Here is a 23,722-nt window from a genome sequence, read left to right on the forward strand (position 1 = left end):
ATATATGGAGCCTTGCATTTTTAGATAAAATTATCTTGCAGCCATAGTTAGTAGAAGTAGATTTTAAAATAAAGAAAGTGTTATAAAACGCAGAGCAGATATTTACGAATCTCTAATGACAAGATAGCAGTGACTGACTATAATATCTGCTCGCTGACGCAGTTTCCTTTAGCAGGGTTTCTGGTCAATTGCAATTATCTAGATAATGAGCCTAAATTGTCTGAACTACACACTAAATTGTCTAGACATTATGAAACAGTGCCAGGTTTCCTGCAATGATTTGAGGAATCGTGCGCTGGAGTGAAAACGTAGAATTTCGTCTGTTCTTATTGTTTGCTGAATGATGCAATAGTGGCCAACGTTTTTTCCAGATCCTGAAATTTTCTCAAGTTTCCACACTAATGGTAGGTACAAGAACGTCGTTCTCGGCGCCTGTTTTCTTCGAATATTTGCAAAAAAACTGCAGAAATCAGCCATGATATTTGCTTCATATACGGTGAAGGCTTTACGGGTAGGATATAGGTTTCTTAATAATTATTTCTTTTCAAAAGCGACGCAAGCCAATTCCTCTACAGATTCGAAATGTCGGGTGAAACTAGATCTTCACTAGGGGTTGCTATAGGGGTCCGAACTCAGGAAGCCGCATTTTTTTCAGTATTTTTAGTTGTCTTTCTCGAAGTTTTATACGAGCTTTTAGGCCGCAATGATTAGAAATAGCAAATGCTGCCAGCCATATTCGTCCTCGAATCGCATACAGTTAATACTCGAAAAGTGAACAAGGCCTTAGAACAGAAAAATGGTAAATCACAGTGGATGTAAATAGTGTTTGCTCCAACCTAACATAAAGACATTGGTTTGTGTTTTGACACTGAACGTCCGCTTATGCAGTATGAAAAACTATAGTAAAATTTAGGGTGCTGTCAGACTATTTGTACGCAGAAACTGAAGTTGTCTGATCGTCATCTCAGGAACGACCAATGCTAGCGTAATGTGAACTCTTCAGTGATTAAGTTTTTACGACACAATTAATAATGGCTGGAAAAAGCATCAGTCCAAGGTTGAATAAACAATGAACTGAACAAAAAAACTCGCCAACAACTACACGTGAATGGTCGCTCGTATCGTGAGGTCAAACAGAGACTGATGGCAACGTTTGGGAATTTTGAGTTTTGATGATACCGATCATTTTGGACGTGCTTACGTGTCAAGGAAAATGTCAGCAAGAAGGTCTTCGGCGGTGGCTCGTTTGTCAGGATCAGGTGTAAAGCAGTTCTCAATAAAGGTCTTCGCGACTTCCGTTAGCGTTTCGGGAATGTCTGGGTGAATCTTGAACTGCCCGACCTGCAATGGCAGGTTTATACAGCTTTTCAGATTTCTATTAGCTGCTTGTAGAATGGTTAAGAACCGCAAAAAGTTACGAGTAGAACTTGTATCGAATAGTTCTGATCAATTACGTCGCACTCAGGCCATCGAAGAAAAGAAAGAAATTTCGAGACTAGCTGCAGTGTACGAATGCGCGAGTACGTTGGCACAATAGGTACGCCTTGATGTGATACTAGGGTCGAAGAAATTAAAGCTAAATAGCCTCGTTTATCAATACACAAAGGTGCGAATTCATTGACATTTCATCATCACGGGCTTTAGCTTACCTTGAATAATGCTGCTTGTGGTGGTAAGTCGGAAAATGGGAATTTGCCCGTCGCCATTTCGATAACCGTGCAGCCCAACGACCAAATGTCAGCCTATGGACAAATGACAAGAAGTCAGTGTACTAACCTTAGACAAACAAGACCAAGATGTGACTAACGTGTGTCAAAACTCGAAACATGCTATTAAATTTTATATACGAAGTAAAGAGGAACGAACGACAATTCTGGTTGTGGTTGATTGATTAGGTTGAAATGTTGGTCTTTAAAAAAAAAACCGGTTTCCCAACGATTGACCTTTATGCATATGATCATAGCTCATATTGTCACGCATATTGCTATGACGACTATGAATTTCGGTGAGTCATACGAAGCAAAAATCCGAAAAACATAGTTGGGCATGCACACGCTTTATCCTGTGTTGGGGTCTGGGCGCTTAAAGTAAAGCCTAGTGACAGTACAGGCTGTATGTTTAGTATCTTGGCCTGGTTATTAGCTTTCCTACTATCAGTCTTGTTGGCGTCAGAAGACGGTCTTTGCTACTGAGTGTCATCGATTGTGTAGAAAAAGCCGAGTTGTGAGGCAAATGAAAAGCTAAAAATAAACCTTTGCCAAGTTAGTACAATCCTGATTCGAGAAAACCGGTATACAGTTAGACTTATTTTTTTTTTTACAACTACATTCAGATCTTATGGCCTGTTAGCCGAAGCTGCAACAATTAATTACGACTATTCATTCGGTGAAATATAGATCTACCGGTTTGCCGTAGCCTCGATCGCCATTGTCCATTACTTCAGGAGCCATATACTGAAAGGTGCCCGCAAACGTTTCCACAAGTCGGCCAGACACCATTCGCTTCGATGTGCCAAAATCAGATATTTTTACAATTCCAGAATAAGTGTTGATGAGTACGTTATCTCCCTTAATGTCCCTGTGCACGATATTATTCTTATGCAGATACTTGATGCCTTCTAGAATCTGGCGGGTATAGTGGGCGATTGTACTCTCATTGCGAAGTGGACCCCAATTGAAACGCAGTAGATGAGACAAACTACCCCCGGGCACGCGCTCCATGCATATCTTTACTACTCCATTTTCGCTCTTCGAACCGAGATACTGAACAATGTTTTTGTGCCGCAAATGCATGTGTAGCATGATCTCTTCGTGCAACGGTTGTACGTCCTTTAAGTTTTTTTCAGGGATTTCCTTCACTGCAATTTGAGTCATCTTCTTTATATCTGTAGCCGCGTAAACCACGCCATAGGTGCCTGTCAAGTAAGAAAATATATTCATAATAAATAGATTAACTTGCCTGCCATGTGTTGCTATTATATAAAATTGCAAATTAAAAAAAAGCTGCGCCACATCGAACTGTATTAAGTTACAAAAAAACAGTTATGCTCTCTGATAGTAACGATTATCTTTTTTTAATCTCTACTTAGTATTTGCAGGTATCAAGTAGCTTCAGTTTTTCAATTGCCCGTTAATCGTAAACTCATTGAAGCATTTGGTATCGGTGTGATGCTGTACCGACTCGACCGGTTGCGCTCTATATGCACGAAGACAGACACTCGAATGTCTAAGATCCTAAGCAATTTTCGGTAAATCCGACCCAATGACTGCGAGTTTATGGGTTACTGTAGCAAAGGCTTACCTTTTCCAAGAACCTTCTTATGCCCGCTTTCATCCAGATCGTACTCAAACTCGACACACGGGAACTGTGTTGAGTCGTAGTCGAAAGCGTGACACATCGCGTCTTCGTCATTCTGCTGGTTTTCGCTAATCATGTCTTGCACAACCTGAAATTGCGGCCATTCGGGACAGGTACGCGGTTGATTATGTCCTAGTATATTATAGGTGAGTACCGCAGCTACCAAGTCCTGTTACATGTTGTCAAATAGCGGGTCCGAAAATATTGCAGGAACTCAGTTACAAGACCTTTACTAGAAACAGAAGCCATTAAAGTGTCTTTGGTTCAGCAAATCGCACAGCCAAAGTGTACAAGAGGCTTTTTTGAATTATATCAGCGCCATATCTAGCTCACTTTCTATTTCGTACGAAGGCTTTGTTAACTTTCTTTACTATTAGCAAGACCTTGGTCTAAACGCTGACCTGATAGAAGCGCTTTCTCGCAGTTGAAGATGGGAAAAACATTTGAAAGTCATCGGAATTTTCATGCACATATAACAGGATACAACGATCATCTTGTCGGTAAAGCGAGACACCTTTGATTGCCGGGGAAGTGAAGTTCCAGTCGTGTCTCCTTTTACAGTTACCCCGTAAGGTTTCGGCGCATTTGTGCGAGATCTGAATGTATTTTTTCTGATCGCCAGTGTCCAGATGCAAGGTGACTTCAGCAGGCATCAGTTGTTCACTTGGTTCGTTTATGATCGCCTTGAAATGGAGCGAATAGGGCAGCATGCACAACATTGAATGTTAATGCATTGTTAACATAACGCAACTAGAAGAACGTATGAACAGAACGCAAACGTAGACAGAAGAATACTTTGTATAGTCTTCTAGCGGCACGAGAGGGGTCTCTAACAGAAGGCTTTGTTGCTTCTACAGTGGTCAAATCCGCATTTGGTTTTTCTGCAATTGTTCGCAATCCTTCTACCGTGGGGTTGGAGTTAGGGGAGGTGGGTGGGGGGGGGGGATAGATTCTGACGAGGTGTGACTACGGGGAGTCGCCCAACCTAATTAGTGCAAGGTCAAACTGTGCTTTACTAATACGCTACAGCTCAGGCCGAGAAGTTTCAGTCCTTACAAAAAACATCAGTTTAATGGCACAAACGTATCGATTTGTGTAGCATACAATCATTAAATCAAAAGGGTGTGCAGGATCATACCGGAAACAATATTGTGTCGTCGAGCGTCTCCTTAGTGGCCATGCTAAAGTAATCGATCCAAAAGCCCATAATATGCTCCTCGGGCAAAATGGCACTTGTATCACCTTTTCTTCTTTTCCGAGCAATTAACTGAATGTTGAGAAGCGTAGTCTCGAGGCACCAGCTGGCAGGATTTAGGTGGAACATCTTGGCTGCCACCTATTTTAGTACCAACAGATGATCAACAAGTTACCAATTGTGAACAATAGATAGCTATACGCTGTGCTGAAAACTTCATACAGTTTATAATAAAAAATTGAAACTTAACAGTCTCATCGCACATAAAAAAGGGCTCTGTGAACATTAATAACTGTACACCGCCGTATTGATTACCCGCAAAAACATGCTCAAGAACTTGAAACTTTTATAACGTACTCGTTCTATGGTTACATAATGGATATTTCCCTTACAAACAGCCTTTTTTTAGTCATATATATATATATATGTATATATATATACGGGATTTCTGTATGTAGTAGAACTGTTATTTGTGATGCTCATATTTATTCAATATAATTACCATTCAAAGCGATTACATTTTTAGTCCAAAACCTAAACCACTCTCTAATATTTTTCAAAGTATTCCTTCTTTAATTCGCATTTTTTTTAACCACGAGTCAAGCGATACTGGCAAATGTAAAGCACGTCTCAAATACGCTACACACAAAAATTCTGGCATGACTGAAAATTGGCTTGATAGCAGGCCAAAGAGCTCGGGAATGCAAGAGCCTAAAGTCACCAGAAAATCAAAAAAGTGCCAAAAGGACTAATTGTAGAAGTTGGTCTCGGAACTCAATACTCTTCACTACAAAATGACCATTTATTTCTGTAAGAATTACTCAAATGTATTAACGTTGCTTTTTAAGTTATTCTTATGAAGTTTGCGCTTTTGAAATCTGAATACTAACAAGGATATTTTGATTTGTTTTATTGAAATCGTTCTCGGATAGTTTCAGAGACCACATGGAAACGGGCAATAAACATGGACCATCGATTTCGAACAAAACAAATTTTTTTTTTTTTTTCTGTTGACGCTTTCCTCGACGCGAGAAGATTAAATAATGGCTCCTCTTTGATGAAACAGTGAAAACTACGCAGTGTTTCCTTGTGTGCTATTCTAGAAATAATTGTCTTCGCTCGAGTGTCAAGGATAGCGCCAAGGATGGACGCACGTACACCACGAAAAGCAGCTTGCCCTATTCCGTACATCCCTACACAAAAGTATGATTAAATCAAAAGCATTAAGCATGGACATATAGAATATAGATGTAGTAAATGAAGCAACTCAAACGTGGGATCTGGGTAGACTGTGGTCGAATGGGTATAGTGGGTACCTGGATAGCTCGCGTATAGTTCTCGACAAGATAGCAGACTTCAAAGTAGGTTGCCACATCCCAGTAATCTGTCATTGAGTCGATCTCGCCCTTCTTTCCAATGAGGTTGTTGAGCACGAGAAATACGTATTGGAGGTCATGGCTCTCTTCAGGCCTTTTTTATATAATGGCAAACAAGGAAAAGTACAGAAGCAATAGAAAGACAAAACGCACTGACTTAGCATTTCCGGACAGGCATGATATATATATATATATATGAATAAGTATGCACGGTACCTAACATGAGCAGATACAAATTTACGATACTTTTGAAGTTCGTTGACTGATTTATGCTGAATCAATACAAATCGCTAAGCAACAAGAATGCCGCGAACTTGTATTAGACCTACACTGTAAATGTTTAACAAACGTCGAAAATTTACTTGTGTAAGTTGAATGGATCTATATCCTGTCATATGTGTGACGTAACGCCTGGCTGAATGTTAGGTGAAAAACGTGGGGGAATGTGTAGGAGTTATTGGATAAGCTTACCAACCTGTGTCCATCAGCTGTAAGCAGGGTAGCTAGGTTGATTCCGTTGTAGACGGACTGCTGAGCATCGAAACCCTTTCGATACCACTCAATGGCTTTTTTGAGTGAATCGGTGTCCTTACAATCGCTGTTTAGGTACTTATCCTTGTAAATACGACCACACAAACCTAGGTAATCAGGAATCTCATTTTCCTTTCTTTCTAAAGCCTTTTCCATCACAGCTAACGCACGATCCGTATCACCTTCGCGTTTTCGTCTGTGAAACGAAACATGCAAGTATAAAAAGGAATTGCGCTACGTAGAACCACAGCACGAAGGTAAGATTGACTCATTTCCGTTATGAGTAATCGAAGGAAGAAGGATTCAGCACATTCCCGTAAAAAGTACGGTAATAATTTATGCATTATTTACACTAATCGTTATAAAAGGCAGCAGCTGACCTAGCTGTTGTTTATCTTATAAATAGGATTAGAGTGAATGTCCCTTAAATATGTGTGTTTTGGCTTTTTTATGTTACGGTATGGGGTTAATTTGTACCTGTCGCGTATGAGTGCGTACACATGTTTAATATATGACTCCAAACTTGCAAGGTCATCCCCCTGCCTCTTGAACGCGCATCTCAATATTTGGTTGGTAACAAATCGATTACTCATGATTATGTATATGAACTGCAACAGTCTAGCCTTGAGGATTGGTCCCTTATAATGGACGCAGTCATAAACGGTACTTTCCATATAGAGTCAATTGAATAATATAAATACGAACTAATGTAAAGAGAAATCTCGTTGTGCAGCTATAAAAAAAGAGGCATGTAGGTAAAACAGTGGATTTATGCTACGTAGTCCTTCAGCAGTGACCCAAATGCACATTTCTCTACGACTAATAAGGAAGATGTACCTGTTAAGCGCAAAGGCGTATAGATATTGGATAGCAGGGTGGTGCATAAACGATAGCGTGGGAACCTCTTGAAGGTCTTCAACCAGCTTCGCTGATGAGTCGTAGTCCTGGGCATCATTGAGCGCATTTAACATCTTATGCACCACCTATGATGAAAACCATCCACATAATAACCAATGACGACACATCCAAGAAACGAATTAGATATCAGAAAACTCTGAATTTTTAATAAGATTTGAAATGATCGTCTGTAGTTCATGAAGCAATATACCTAGTTCGGTCTGCAATATTTTTGACAGAGCTTTCCAGATCTTGTTTAGACATTACACTTTTACAGTTCCAACATACTGGAAAAGCGTACCAATCAACCACATGCTATGAAATTGCACGAAATGTCTTACCTCTGGGGAGATCACGTTAGGGTCGTCGAGGCGCAGGCGGAACTTCTTCAGAGCTGCCTTCAGCTCATCCCCGCGATGTGACTCTCGAAGCTGTCGCAAATCTGCCATAAACTTTTCTTTCAGAAATTCTCTACGAGTGAAACAATGTAACGAACAGGACCGTGCAACATGAGTTAACAAAAGCTATTGAATACTAATATTGGATTTGTGTGAAGTGTCAAACTTTCGACAGCTTAATTATATAAACTAGTCTGTATAAAGCTAGTTTCTATGCTGTGCTTTTTCCTTTTCACTCTAATCTAATTCACAGGCAATACTCTTATTGTAGAACAGGCTAACTAGAAGCATTACCTCGGCAGACTCTATTTTTTCGAGAAGTTTTTATCTCTATTGAATTTCAACGTAAATTTCTATAGGGAATGCGTTGCTAGAGCAGAGGTCCGAAGTACATCTGAGGAATTGCATCGGAAATAGAGAGTGGTTATTAATTGCACTCACTTTGAATTGACTTCAAATTCGAGCAACCGTTTCTTAATGACGCTGCAAAGAAGGTCCTTCTCGGCAACAGGCACAATACCGATTCCATCGGAGAAAGAAGGCCCAATTTCACTCACGTAGCATATCGGCTGTCTCTCGTTATCGGCAACGCAGTAGTAGATTGGCCGATAATTACCGAGTTGACTCTGTTGAATCAAAGGTTATATTATGAGACGAAATATCAATCATCATCGTTAACAGCATGATGATGACCCCGATGACGAGGAGAAAGAGACTTTCGGATATTTTTGATATCCAAATAGTATAGTTGTTTTTATAGTGGGTTAGTAACAAAGTGCAGTGGCTCATCATGTATCACGGATTTTTGTACAAAAAGCGTCTCAAAAAGTAAATCTATTAGGTAGTTTAATAGTAATAGTTTGACTATGCATCGGTCCATTAGCGTGAGGACAACGAGTTAGCTTTTAAAATGGTAGCTCGTCGTGAAGAGAATCTTGTTCTAGAGTCCACTGATTAGTCGCTGACAGACACCAGTAGTAAAACGCAAGCCCTAATACATAAATGTATCTACGCTGCCCCACAGATTAGTTACTGCTAAGTACACACAGTTACTAATAATTGGGACATATAATTTGGTTAAAACTGCGATGACAGCTGGAGATCGTTCACAGTATGTACAAATAAGTATTGTTATTCGAAAAAAATTAACGCTATTTTGTATAATCACATATGAATTAAGAAAGCTTTGGAAGAAGGCCGAATTTTTCCGGAACTAAAACAAAAGCTGTTTGTGTAGAAATATTTAGCTAGCTAAACGAGAGATATGAGTAACAGCTAAAAAAAAAATTGTATGGCCTCGATATCCTAATAATGAAATCACGACCGTTTTGAAGGACAAGAGGCTTTCGTCGTCCTCGTCGTCAAAAACCATCCAGACAGCAGAACTATTGCTATTAGCTGGTAATCGAACTAAGGTTAGCCAACATTGCTCATCGATATTATTGGAGCCACAGAAATTGTCTATCAAACAAAAAAACTGACCTCTGACGTTGAAGTCAATCAGTAGGACACTCATCTAAATCAAACGGTTTTTCAAACACAACAATCAGCGAGCGCAAAAATTATACCTTTTACAATATCTATCACGCATTGTAATTGTTTGCTCAAAGATGGCAGCATAATGGTGAAACGTACCTCACAAGCACAGATGCATAACTATAACAGGCTCAACAGTAAAGAAGAATGTTGTCTTCTAACGTAACTACCGTATCTGCGGTTCGGTTCCTTAAGTTATTTACCTTATGGTCGCCGGTCTTACTGGAGGCGTTGCCTATAACAATCGAGTGAACCATACGGAAACTCTCCCGAATGCCGAGATGGTAAAACAGGCAGTTCCATTGACTCTGCAATCGACAGTTGACCGTCAACAAGGTACGTAGAAAAGGATGACGCGAGTGTTCAGAATGTAATTGAATTGTATTGGGCCTTAAGAATGCATGCTTATATCTTGTGGTAGTAAATAAACGCTGGGCATTTTTTTACGCACAACACATTGTAACTGATAGGGTGCAATCTCTACAAGCGAACGTCTTCTATGCGTATCTTGCTATTAAGACCCATCCCACTTTTCAGCCAATGGTGAAACGCATATTCGTATCGATCGGTGTTGCATCTAGTTAAAACTACACAAAAAGTCTATTATTTGCAAAGGACGTAGTACCCAATTTTTTTGCCACTTCAATAAGATCTGTAAGCTAAAGCAAAACAATAAAAATCATCTTTAATTTGTTGTGAGTTCGGATGGATGTGCATGCCCTTGTAGGTCACTGCATTGACCTTAAAGTAGCGTCCTTCGCCTATTTAAGAAGCTAGAGAAGAGAACGTTTAAATTGTAAGGATCATGCTAGTCCTACGGCCGATTGATAATTACATGATCCAACTGCCTTTATCATCATTTGATTGAGTCATTTTACTACAGCTCATAGCAATTACAAACTGAATTCTCGAAATTTCATTAGAAGCAAACTAGCAATAGCGAGGATCCCCCGATGCGCATTTATCGGTGGCAAGCTGTTAAAAAACAAGACAAGGAAACAAACAACAACGATACGACACTTAGGACATAAAATCAGTGAATTTTAAAGTCCTACCTCGTGTTTTATTCTTACAAAAAAAATATTTTCGTTACATGGATTATACAAGAACAGGCATAACATTATAATGTGCGTCTAGAAAAAACGACCTCTAAGAGACTTTCGCTATTAGAAACATATATAATACCTCTTAAGTAAGAGCCTTGATTTCTGATATAAAGAAGAAATAGAGACAATGACGCCTTGAGACGCCTACTGGCGTGTGTGTGTTCCTTTTAGGTCTTCTGAACAAAGAAAGATAGCGTTCGATCTTAAATGATGGTCAAATGAATATAGCTACCTCAGTATCGACAACGACCTGATCAATCTGAGTAACTGAAGGGGCGCGCGGCAGGTTGACACGGGCACCTGCGTGCGGACTATGCTAAAGCAGTACCAAGAGATAACAGTAGTAACAATGATCTCTTTTCTCATAACAAATACAGGCTTGCACCCACATGTCATATGCACTATATATATATAATTTTTTTTAAGATATCGTGCAATAATACTTCTACAGAGAAGAGTTTTGGCTCAATTCGCGCAACCTTTCCCTATGATCTCGCATGATTAGGACACTGATGGTGACAACAGACGGAAGCAAAACAAATAATGACGTCATCACAGCTTTCGTATGCGTTCAGCGCCCCCAGGCGAATCACACGGTACCGCTCAATCGTCTTCAGTCCCATCCTTGTCCCGTTCTACTTGACAACAAACATAAGTAAAATATATAATGAAAAGAAGTACTAGATTTCGAGCAAGTAAAGACAATTACTGCACTATGATATGGCAGTACTTGGTTGATGAGCATTTGAGGAGGCACTAGCGTCTGTTGCGGCCCAACGACAACGAAACGGCGATACTCGACCACTCTTAATTCGTGTTTTGATCACCGTTCGCTGAACGCTACGAATCAACTTTAAAGATTAGTCCAAAGTAAAAAGCACGCGGACACGCCTAAAGAACAACTACAGCAGTGACGTGATGTCTAATTGGCTAGCGTAAACCCAGTGTGGTTGATTATCATTGGTGAGCTCTTCGTTAAGTGACGCGTATTAAATCTTAACAATCACATACAGAGGCCAACTGATGAACCAGTAAAAAGCTTTTACTTATAAAACCAACATACTCTTAATCGCTGATAGATACTTTAGATATATACCTGTAACATAATAACAATAACAACAGTCATTCTCACCCACACTAATCAATATTTACACAAAGCATGCGTCACAGCCTGGCCGATCGTCGATAATCGGTCGTTCGGCAAGACTTGGACACAGGATCAGTTGCTTAGTTCGTTTCAGCCACACTGCTGAAATAGCAGGCCATAGGTGTCCTGACCAAGCAAGCCTAGTCTTGTTAAGGACCATCTAGGAATCATTCTATTGATAGCTCTTAGCTATAATGTCCACAAGTAGCGTTTGTCTTCATTGCAAACGTGTATTTAAGTAATATTGTTGCTAACTCGGCAGAAACGTCGCCAGCAGGCGCTTAAGCATCCGACTGAAGTCATCGAGAGGAGATGGTGTTCATCGGTAGGAGTAAGCCGTTGTACACGTATCGTGCTGCGTGTCGCTGCACAAGTCGAGCAGCGAAAGTCACTCGATTCTGGTATACGTAACAATAACCGTGTGTTTATTTAATGAGTGTCTAACTTACCACGATTACAAACTGCGACATAATATGCCTGTCAGTACTTGGTAATATTTGCTCATGATGTATTTTATGTCCTCCGTTATTATTCGTAATTACCAAGGCCGCAGGCCAGACAAAGCTAAGTGGTATTGAGACAGTCTCCTTTCTACGTACAGCAAATACCGTTTTGAGCTAATTTCTATGAATAGGCTCGTATTCGATGCTCGGTATTCACCAGCCGAGTCGGGTCGGGTCGGGTCTAGAGCGACTCGACTGATGTCATACAAAATCGTAAGTAATCAACGAGAACAACGCAAGCTCACCACAACGACTGGATACGAGAATCGATAGCCGCTAATTGTTTGTGACAAATCTATTGCGCGGAATAGTTACCACACCGTGGCCAGAACTGCGGACACGCGCTGCTTACCCGGTACGCAATCTCTATACTATTTACGCTGTGGGAACTGGTAGAAACGTGCCGACAGAACGCTATCTATTGGAAGCGTCGCCTACGGTCATTTCAAATGGTTTCAAAAAAAGCTATTTGTCATTGATTGCCCACGTGAAATATTAAATGAATTTTCAACCGGACAGCGATGTCGTATTGATAATCGACAACGTGAATACCTTGCGCAGCATGTATGGCCTAAGAGAAAGTCGGACCGACGCTTATCAGGCACTAGCTGAAACTTGCTGAGCTATATGAACGAGTTATGACAATAACATACCCGGATGGTGATATCTACGATAGCGACGTCCGCCTGGTAAAAAAGTTCCTGAATTTCTCCTGAAGGTCTCTCCTGATGCCCAAGGTCTCGCAAGTCAATCGTTCGAAGTGTGGCCCCAGCAGCTCGGCATGCTCGCCGAATCTCCTCCTGAGCAATCAGACGGTTACTGGAGTCACCCCACTCCGGATGACGTGTTTCCTATTGAAGCAACGTTTGAATAGGCGGAACAATGCGTTAGTGAAGTTTTAATATGTTGAGGCAATTCAGAGATCTAAAAGTGCGTTTTACACTGTCCGTAGTTGCGCTTTTCCACTGGTTCATCTCGTCGGATGAATTTTCTGTAAAGCAATTTGCCTTTCCCATTGTAGAATAGCGAGTGTAAATTGTTTCAGATAGAGTGTCGTGTATTGGATAGGTTTTCTGTCAAGTATTTGACTATTTCGTTTGTTTGAAACTTCTGGATGAATTCTATCAATAATAATAATGCCTAAAAAAGAACACTCGTGACCAGTGACCTATGGACTACAGTGTACACTTAACGCGATCATTCGCTCAACACTAATGTCGCATAGATGCGATGTCCTTCTGTGGATGGGTACTGTCGCTTTATCTGCCTAAGGATGACAAAATTTAACAAAGCTCTAGTTCTTTTACAGTAAAAAAGAGACGCTGTCATTTTAGGATGAGGCAATGATGGGTGAGGATATTTTTTGCGGGCACGCAAAAAACGTAACCTAGGATCTTAAGCAGCGCTTTCTTCTAACCTCATGATATTATACTGAGAATTGCCGCAAAGCTTTCGCCGGTTGCTTTGTCTCGCGCTAGTAAACGTCTCTTACGTTCCTTTTCCCTTTACCTGAGTGCAAGGTAATCTCTAGCCTTTAAGTATTTGTAGAAAGCAAAAGCGTGTCTGTTTTGTAAACTAGTAATACCAGGTAAAATTATAAAGTGAAAAAAATCACTAGACAGCGTCCGTAGTATAAGAATTTCACGGCTAGAATTGGAAGAATGATAAATAATAGAATTGCTCGTATCATTATAATCCTTAGTACAGCACAATATAGAGAGGAAATAGTCTTTGAAAAATTATTTTTCTCGGCAAAGAGATTCTGGTCTCGTTAAAATTCACAAAAATTCTAGACGGTTAAAAGATCTTGTTTATATTTAACTTGACAACTGTTTAAGCATTAAACTGAACGAAGAGGCAGAGAATTTAGTTCAGGACTTTCCTGCTAAGGCAAAATGCATTCTAACCGAATCGATAATTATATCTGCGTTGAATTAACAATTCTCATTGTCTTGAAATTAAAAATCGTAGAGTACTATATCTGTACATTATATACCGATCATCAGCAAATTTGTCGGCCACATTGACTAGGAGAATATTTCGCTTCGCAGTATATAAATGATAGCAGGAATTTAGAAATACTGAAAAACTCCTCTTTATGGTTTACAAATGCTCCTGGTTAATTGTTTCAGAAGATCTGCCAGAGTTCAAAACGAACGATAGGAAAAGCTAACGATACATGCCTTAGTCCGATACGGGAAAAAATAAACGTTCCACATAGTTTCTTACTTACATTGGAAAAGCATAAACTATTCAATTTCTTATCGAACACAAACAGAAAATAGGATTGGAAAAACCGTAACGAAAATAAGAAGCATGAAAGAAATGTCTGAAATATATGACCAGGCTTTTTAATGTCAGGTTGCAGGAAAAGCATGCTGAGAACTTCCTGGTTAGGCTTTGTCCTATTTTTAGTATCAAATCGTTAAGTTAGCTTCACGTCAGCTCAATTACTATGGGAAAATTTGGACTATGGGATTATCTAAATTTGATTTAACGAAACAAGTCTCACAAAAGTCATTTCCTATGCAACTAATCGCCATCGCTCGTGTGTTTCGCCCCTGTTATCTGCGAATAATATCACTACTACAGTAACAATCGGTATTTTGTCCATTTGTTGCACAGCTCTCTCTGTTCGAGGTAATCAGCCGCTAATGCGCTTTTCGGTCGTACCAACCGAAGCAATGAGGTATTTAGCACGAAAACGCTGGTCAGATGCAGATATGAGCTATGTAAAACAGATTCGGTCCACTTCCGATCACTCTCCATACAAAACTATTCCAACTACATACTGTGTGGATACTGTATGAAACTGGGGACATGTTATGGTCTAGGTTCGAATCCGGACATCGACACACTTTGTTTCGTGCTGGGAGCCAACCGTTTGGTCCAATAACGCCAACATAGCGATGTCGAACGTAAAACTAGAAACATAGAGAGGTGATGGTATACCTTCAATAGGACACCACTATATGTCTCGAATTATTATATGGTCATTATATGGTCATTTATGTATGTGAAAAAGGGCTCAACAGGTCTCTAATATATTTTTTTGTGAAAAAAAGCTTTAGTTGATAAGAAGGGACCGTAGTGAAAATTACATGTCTGAAAAAAACAAAGTTTCGTACCTAACCAAATGTTTGAGATGAATAGTTCAAAAACTTTCTCATAGACTTTCATGTAAATTGGCGCTTCCTGGCAAATATACCTACAATTTCTAATAGAGAGGCGGTAGACCCTCTATCTGAAACAATGTTAGCTTTGATTGGGTCATCATAGCGCCGTTACAAAGGCATCATTTGCCACTATCTAAAATTTGTTTGACTAAATTTTAATAATAAAACAGAAAACAGTTGTCTATAAGAACACTAGTAAAATGTTTTTTAAAAACATTTTAAAAAAATGACGTCCGCTGTTTAAACTGTTAAATATTAGTTCAAACGGCATGAAACAACACGGCGTGTCCACGTCCAAACTCGAAATTATTCCACCACGTGTTCCTAAGTTTAACAAGCAGATAAAAGAACACAGGTTCACTGCGTAATCACGGGGACTGTAAAAGAATTAATATATATTTCCAGTTTTACGTCCGGTACCGCCATTAGGCATGCCATAAGAATAATTATAAAAGAATTGCTCGTACATACAAGCTGATTCATTAAAATTCAGACAAATTTCTGCGGCCTCTTTATTGTAGGCATGCATTGATTCGCTATTCTTGTCAGCGACGAAAAGCCAGCTCACGCGGAACTAACCGTCATCAAGATTATAAACATTCGTTTAGGCTGAGGTTGATGGTTCACATTATTGCCAGTTTTCATGTGGCTCTTGGAAAACCCAAGGGAGAGTTTCAAGGCTCAAATCGAGAATCCTCATTTGACTTCACATTTTAAGGCTTCAAAAATTAATCAAAAGGACCCAAAAACCCCTTTTGATACACCTGGATTTTTACATAGAAATTAACGGTAGTTACGAAGAGCATTGTAACAAATGCCAATTAAGTCATCTAGGTAAACTCCAACAGTTAATCTTTTTAGTTTTTCCTTTTTACGTCGTTTGTATTTACTGGCCATTTTGAACTCTCGTATTTTTGAACCTTTGGCCTGCGACTAATTTATTGCTTATTTGAGCAATAGTTAAACCAGGTAATAGCTACAAATATCACTTGGCGCAACGGTTCTGCTAAAAAGTTCTTTGTAGAATAAAGAAGGAGTATTGAAAATAACTAGCCAATGGTTCAAATCCAGAATTGAATATATAATATTAGTGAATGATGGCTACCGAAAAAAAACACTGATAACACATGCAAAGGATTTCGTTGAGATATCTCCTTTATTTGAACATAGTCTAAGATGAAACTTATAAAATTTCGATGATTTCGAAACGTTCCACCTGTATTTATATAAAGGCTAATACCACAGCAACGGAGCGAATAGGCCAAACTGATTCTTCAATATTATATTAAATAAGGCAAATAATCTTTCTATGTAGTATATATGTCCATTATACAGATGTCTCATGTTTTATGTTCAGAATCGCCTTTAGGGAAAATCACATTTGATATATGTCTGTGCATATCTAAATTAAAATAATTAAATAGTTTTGGTAAAATAAATCAGTTGTAGACCTAAGTGCAGAAACAGGATTATTAGAAAACTGCAGCGGGACAATAAAGATAATTAGTTGAGTTAGGGGGAGTAGTGAAGTAGGACAAATATAACAGCAAGGGCGCCAAACTGAAAATTAGATTCATATCAGATGGTTTGAACAAACTTTGGCAAAGTATTACGCAGCGCACGCATAATGCAGGTCAAGCGCTAAAAGAAAGGCCGTTAAAAGAGAGCGATGGTCGGCGTTTTACTCCAACGGAGATCCAATGATACCCAGCGACACCCACAGGCTCCACTTTAGATTAGAGACTACGGGTCTATCCAATCTACATTCAAGTCAAAACGCAACTGTGCGGGGGATTAACCACGGCTTAAAGGTCTCAAAAACTTTCTGTGTAATTCATTTTCCTTCTTGATTCTAAATAGGGATTTTTATGGTAAAAAAAGAGGATAACAATCGAGAAGAGTTGATTGTAGAAAACGTCGAGCATCTAATTATAATTAAGGACTCTTTCCACTCACTTGGCAATAAGTCAGAGATACTTATACCTCCGGCACTTACATCGGTTTATTCAGAACGGTATAATAGATAAAGTTGCTATAATGTGAGCATAAATCATACGAAGTTGTAACAATGGAAAACTAGTTTAGGTAACAGGTGATTTATATTATTTTACTGAGCCGGGTTGAGTCACTTATTCCAAAATATATTGCGAACTGCTGTCTCGTTTCCCCCCCGAAGTCTAAAGCGGATCTAGCTCCCTAGAATGTTCTTTTTATGTGAATGACCAAAGCTAATGATTCAGAATAGGATTGAAGCTATAAATTCCATCATTTCAGAGAAGAGACCCTCAGAGGATTTCTAAGAACAACGAGAGGGGAACGGACCTTCACAATTAGACATTTGCTAGCATTAGTTGTTTTTTTCTTTTTGTCAACAGCCAGATTTAATGAAACATATCAAAATATTAAACCTATACATAACTAAATATAAGACCTTTTTTTCTACGCGGAAGAATTGTGTTCATTCTTAATCTAGCCTCCCGATCATATGAAATTCAAGTTCTGTATAATAATACCTGACGCAGATCGGACTACTATATTATTATGCACGCTAAAGATTGTAAAGAGAACCAAGGGCGAACCGTTGATCCATCCGTGTGGCAAACTGGCATACCAGGTCTATTAGCAGAACAACTTCCATTTTTGCTACCGTCGTAGCAGTCGACGAACCTTGCGACTTGTCGTAATCCATTGTAACGTTGTTGATGTTGGGGCCGTAGTTGTTATTGTTGCTGCTGTTGTTGTTAGTATGACTGTTACTATTGTTCGCTACCGTTGAGTGGTGGTTGTTACCGCCAATCGCGGCAACAGCTGCTGCAAGGAAGCCACCTGCTGTTAAATGGCCGCTCGCTCCCGAAGATGCTGCGAGGCCAGGGATCGCCGTCAGTGCGGCCACGCTCGCCCGCTTGGCACTATGGCCTCCAGGCTCTGTGGCCAGGTCGTCATGCGAATGGCATTTCCTGCAATTTTTACACAGTAAGATATAACATTATCAAAGAATGCGACACAATATTGATGAATCGTAGCGAGAGAGAGAGAGAGAGAGAAAAGATTTTGTGGAAAAAGATGGAAAACGCGGTAAAGATACGAGAAAGAACCCTATCCACAAGCAGAAATAAATATAATAATATACATCGAGCGTAATTTTAAAATTAGGAAAGCATATGTGAAATTGCTAGAGTTTGCAATTCCGTCAAAATCAGCTTCCAGAACTTGTTTCTTCTTGTGTATCTCGCCAAAATCCAATTTCAAGCGCGGCTTTTTCAAGACCGACTGCCGCGCTTTTCAAATCGCCCTATATGTAGTACAGAATGAAATCATTTTATTACTTAAATATGAGTATTAACGTTTTGGGCAATACATGGGTACACATATAGTGTCTTTAGTATTTTTTGGTGTTTCAATTTCTTTTAGTAATGTAAAGTTTTTTTTACTTAAGTGTAGCTTTTATTCCATTTCAAGGCTGTTCCGCTCCACCGATCTCTATATGGCCTACAGCCTCCGAGTGGCAGACGCTGTTGATTATGAATAGTCAACTGTAGCCAGGGTCATAAGAAGCCGTACTGATGGAGGAAACTACAAGTAGCAGCAACAAATCTAACATTGTTAGTTTTAAGTGCTCTGAACGATGCTCGATTACGAATTATACTGAGAGAAAACAGGCAAGGGGAAAAAAGGAAAGAGAAGCGACTCGAAATTACTTATTTCACAGTACGCACAAGCAACTACAGAGTAAATTATATTACTTAATCGAGAGATTCTTAGGAATAAGCTCTGCAAAGTCGCCACATAGGGATCATACACTAGACATTACGAAGCAAACATTATGGTGCAAATAAACTTGAAGCAACGCCCATTGTCGCGGATACACCTGAAATGGGTTTCGTATCGATCAGGTCTTACCAAATCTTATATGCCTTTCCCAGTACCGCATTGGCAGTGCCACTTCGCCCTCGACTTAAGCGTTCTACGCAAAGTATCTAACCGATTACTAATGCAAATAGCTATAAACAATCGGAATCGTGCATTTTTTAAAATATTTACAAATTTATAAATTGCAGACCTGAGTTTTTTTAGATACGAATTACTCAAGGCACGAGCAAGTACGCATGCTGTATGTAAATCCAATGAGCAACGTTCTGCCCTGAGCTCACTTCAATTAAACATAAAAAGGAACTAACCCCAGGTTATTATGGACGGCAACCTATTCTTTCGCAGCTTTTCTCATGAAGTAGATACAGGTGTTTTTCCTGCAAACTCCACTAATCACGAACATCACAAGGTAGACCTTAGTTTCAAGAGCAAGACGAAAAAGTGACATATAATATAGTATATTAGCGACCAAGTTAATCTATTGGGCTGCTTTTATCGCCCACGACGTCATGATCGGCTTTGGACCACCATTAGGTTGAGATGAAATCAGAAAGCTAGCAGAATTACTATTACCTAGGATTCCAGTTATCATAAGATCAAAATTAATATAGTTAAAATTTAAGTAATTTTTGTATACACATTCTGTTCACATAACAAGATTTGTATGTCTAACAATTCGTAAAAAACCCTGGGTTTTGGAAGTTTTCGTAAAAAAACATATAATCAACGTTGTACTATCTTTTCGATCATTAAAATTAACGAGTATAACATAATAGATGATTTCCTTTCCAAACACCTCAGAAGAACATTGAACTGTCTCGTTTCAGACGTAAATTTTACGGATCGAATATTAACTACACGTAAATATTGGATGCTTGGGATAGGAAAGTACTGCGGTGCGTGGAACAAACAAAGTAAAGGAAACTATGGCAGACGTTTAATAAATCCTTTAGTGAAGGCTTGTCTACTAAGGCCTGGCTTGTGGGAACTTCTGTTGGCTCCGTATTGAATGAAACGATGAAATCAATACATCTGTCTTCGTTTTTCTGTATCGCATGTAGCAAGCAACAGTATAATCGCATAGATACACGACTTTTATTCATGCCTTTTTGCGGTAACAAAAACGTTCGACCATCCTCTGCACAATTTACAAGGCTATATATCTATATAGTCAAAGAAAGCGAGTGAGTGAGTGAGAAAGATAGTTTATTTAGCTGGCATAAAAAAGAGAGATAAAAAGAATAAGGTTTATAACGCGCGTAAAATCATTCAGTGGTCGAGTAGCCACTTCGTCGCTATTAATGTACTTTCTCTTTCAGGTACACAATAACGGTATATTGAAAGTATTCAAACGAGCCGGTCCAATGCGTGTTGACTTCGAAAAGTTCTTGCTATTCACGACAATCGATCTCATCTTTAGCACCGCGCTAGTTGCTGGAAGATCCTTGCATACGGGCAATGTGGCGGTCAGAGAAGATTACCCATTTGGAAAGAAAGCAAACGATACCGTAGCTGTTGCTGTAGAAAAATAGGGAAATGATCGAATATGAAGAAGCATCACATACACGAAAAAATCAATAACTGACGTTTTTTTTTTCTTTTTTTATAAATTAAACTTCAAGAAATGCCAGTTGCATTAAGCGTTTTTATACCATCAGCAAGTTAAAAACTACTTCTTCCACTAGATATTTTGAAAAACAGCAATTTCTGAACAACGTGAAGGTAAACGAGCCTGAATAACACTGCTGTCGTTATTATATGCCATTTTTTTTTAACATTCTTCGGTACATGATCCATAAGCTTCCCTCGGTCTATGCCAATAAAACATTTCACAAAATATGGTCCTCTTACAATTGAACAATACGTAACGGTGCGTAAATTTCATAGTTGAGAGCAATTAATGAAACTTAAAGGCATATAGTCGGATATCTGTTACGATAGCTTTAATATGTTTGTTCAGGTTAACGTCTAGTGGAGTAACGGGGACTAATCTTAGTCACTCTCTGGCAACGTAGACGACTCCTCTTAGTAAAGATCTGATTACAATCCGGATGCTCATATAAAGGTATTTCTGCTGATATTGATCCGACACGTCGCTTTTTCTCGATGTTTACACGAACCAAAACTCGACGCAGTCAAGAAACCTCTGATAGTTTAGTTTTATTATCCTAAAATTTAACTATAATATATTTCTTAGTTATTCACACGGGTTACGTAGTTACGGGTTATGTATATACAAATATCAGACTGACCGCGCTCGTTTAAATGTAAAAGAATGACAATATCGACAGACTGATAGCAATCCCTTGAAGCGGCCGACAAAACGCTTAAGAAGCGATCTAAACATCGCTTTTTCTCCATTGGACGATCGAGATAAACGAGACAACACAGATAAGAACAGCATAGAGCTTCAGATTTGATCAAAGTGCGTAATCCGTGTGATCGTCTGGTTTGTGTCAACACGTTTATAATTTCATTTTCACTTTCGGGTAGTATTACGACTTGTTTTATTAATAACAATGCGCCTTAACATAATGGTGATTAAAAAAAAACATCGAAGCACATCAAACAGGCTAAGAAATATACACAAAAAGTCTTGGGTTAAACGTACATTAGCCTTGAATTCCAATGGTGTATATATAGCGTATATGATGAATTAGATAGAATTAAACCAGCTGGCCACTAACTTTGATAATTCAGTAAAATCTTTTTTAGAACTTTGCGAAATTAATACCTTAAAAGCGTTGATATCTACACGTTTAGCAGGCTCACACCAAAAGCATTGCTGTATCTTTGACGCAAAATAGAAAAAAAAAACACAGTTTTCATCAAGGAACACTCATTCTCGCAGCCAATGAACAAAGGTACGTCTATCGCTCGGACTATTTCATAATACATACAGGACGGCAATAGTCATGCGCTTAATAGAGCCATCGGGCATACGTCTACCGTTTCCAAACCGTTTTCTTCTATTGTGGGCCGGCTAAATTAAGCCAGCTCGTAAAATGGCGTAGACTGCTATTCTGTATTCACTAAAACTAGAAGAATACGCACCGTCGTGCAAAATACGCAGGGCAAAAATGTCGACCGTTCGGCAACAGCGTGCAAGCTATGAAAATAATTGTTTTCAAAAATAGACACAAACTAACAGGGTCAACTGTTATTACATCTACTGGACGATAGACGTTCAGGTTCGTTCAACGTTGCAAGACAACCGAATCTTTATCCGAACCAAAGTATTTGCCCAATTGGCAGACCCAGATCGTGGTGGTCGTACAACCACAAAAAACAGGACAACTATATAAAGTGTTCAGAACAAAACACCCGAATCTTCCTCTCGATTCTGGTGTACTGACAAGGCACTAGTGAAGACGACAACAAGAGAAATCAAAAGGCATACACAGAAGAAGGAAAAAGAACTGAGCGGCAAGTTTTAAGAAAACCCGGGCGTAGTCCGGGAAAAACCCGGCTGTAGTAATAAAAGCAGCTTGAAGACAAACGCCGGCAGGAAATGAGCGAAACTGGACTGCAAGAAGATGCACGATGCTGCCACGCTCTGATGTTATAATTCTAGCACAGTATCGATTCCATGCGGCACCAGCGTATCATTGGAAAGCTGGCGTCGAATCTTCAGAGCGACGGCGCCAGCAGCAGCAGTGGAAAAAGGGCGAAGAGAAGCAAGAAGAAGCCGTTTGCATCGCCGTCGTACCTCGTGAATATAAAATATAATTGCGGCCATTAATAGTTCTTTGTGCCAGCACTTCATAGGCTCATACTGCGTATGTTGCCGTTATATCGGGTATAATATTGTAGCTGATGTATAAATGGTACCATCGAACCGGGAGAAGACATAGCAGCGAAATTCGTTATAGGCTTTTGATTCATACCTGTTCTTCTCATATATATATGTGTGTGTGTGTGTCTGGCAGTCTATTTTGGTGGATTCATTATTACTGAACATCTATACATGTAATTGCCGGCGGCTACGGATCCTTTGACAGCGGATTGCGATGGTAGCGAAGTCGATGATCTATCATTTTTTGTCAAATTTCGCTCAGTTAACTCGTTCGCTTAAGCACAAAATGACGCACCCTCAGATTACCTTATTATGTGATTTTCAATCTAGGAACATGGCAGTTAGGTCGGTCTTAATACTACAGTTACTACGACTATTGGCTGTGAATGATGACGGTGACCGAATGGGGATTGTGAAACCTCAGCCATCAATGCTACTGGCATTGGTACAATGAGGTGTACCGCATGCATCTGAAAACGCATTGTATGCACGGAAAGCACATATAACCCATTGCGAGCAGTCTTGACCGTCGTCAAGGTAGCTGCAGCGGTTGTAGCTAACATACAGCAAGAAATAGATTTCTCCTAGATTATTTATTCAGCTTGTTTGCTTGCGCTGTAGGAGACAGAGTGTAAGTATTAGATATGACAGATATATTCGCTAGCGACTACCTGATGTTTACCGGTCACTATTGGACTGGCCTAGTGATAAATGGACAGTGACGCGGTCGATCTGTGCGACCAAAACACACAACTACGCTAAACCTACTTAAATAAATAAACACAAAAAAGAACGGCGTGCGATAGATTTCACCTACGCTGATAAACACGCACA

At 39.5% G+C, this 23,722-nt stretch overlaps 1 protein-coding gene and 2 long non-coding RNA genes across 6 annotated transcripts in view; 1 reads left to right on the top strand and 2 right to left on the bottom strand.

Annotated features, from left to right (window-relative positions):
* The window catches only part of LOC147752135 (uncharacterized), a 7,170-nt gene extending 3,876 nt beyond the window's left edge, over window positions 1-3,294 (top strand). The window contains exon 3 of the long non-coding RNA XR_015314928.1: window positions 3,089-3,294. This is a non-coding gene — a long non-coding RNA (uncharacterized LOC147752135). The remainder of the gene's footprint in view (window positions 1-3,088) is intronic.
* The window catches only part of Ask1 (apoptotic signal-regulating kinase 1), a 56,996-nt gene that overhangs the window by 22,650 nt on the left and 10,624 nt on the right, over window positions 1-23,722 (bottom strand). For 3 of the 4 annotated variants that reach the window (XM_022850522.2, XM_022850524.2, XM_022850523.2), the window contains exons 2-15: window positions 17,834-18,179; window positions 12,700-12,897; window positions 9,494-9,598; window positions 8,196-8,380; window positions 7,698-7,827; window positions 7,297-7,442; window positions 6,404-6,655; window positions 5,869-6,022; window positions 4,496-4,693; window positions 3,759-4,040; window positions 3,301-3,445; window positions 2,403-2,914; window positions 1,650-1,742; window positions 1,202-1,341 (exon numbers count right to left, since the gene is read on the bottom strand). In XM_022850522.2, the coding sequence (XP_022706257.1) occupies window positions 1,202-1,341; window positions 1,650-1,742; window positions 2,403-2,914; window positions 3,301-3,445; window positions 3,759-4,040; window positions 4,496-4,693; window positions 5,869-6,022; window positions 6,404-6,655; window positions 7,297-7,442; window positions 7,698-7,827; window positions 8,196-8,380; window positions 9,494-9,598; window positions 12,700-12,897; window positions 17,834-18,179 (2,886 nt within the window). Of the gene's footprint in view, window positions 1-1,201; window positions 1,342-1,649; window positions 1,743-2,402; window positions 2,915-3,300; window positions 3,446-3,758; window positions 4,041-4,495; window positions 4,694-5,868; window positions 6,023-6,403; window positions 6,656-7,296; window positions 7,443-7,697; window positions 7,828-8,195; window positions 8,381-9,493; window positions 9,599-12,699; window positions 12,898-17,833; window positions 18,180-23,722 lie in introns of those variants that run through there. The other variant, XM_086972461.1, reaches the window with a different exon arrangement.
* On the bottom strand, window positions 20,282-22,275 carry LOC111270359 (uncharacterized). The gene is made up of 2 exons (XR_002686272.2): window positions 21,827-22,275; window positions 20,282-20,610 (listed from the first exon to the last, which is right to left on the bottom strand). It is a non-coding gene; the product is annotated as an uncharacterized LOC111270359 (long non-coding RNA).

The sequence above is a fragment of the Varroa jacobsoni genome, unplaced genomic scaffold (assembly GCF_002532875.2).
Source record: "Varroa jacobsoni isolate VJ856 unplaced genomic scaffold, vjacob_1.0 scaffold_1468, whole genome shotgun sequence".
In the NCBI taxonomy this organism is placed as follows: Eukaryota; Metazoa; Arthropoda; class Arachnida; order Mesostigmata; family Varroidae; genus Varroa; species Varroa jacobsoni.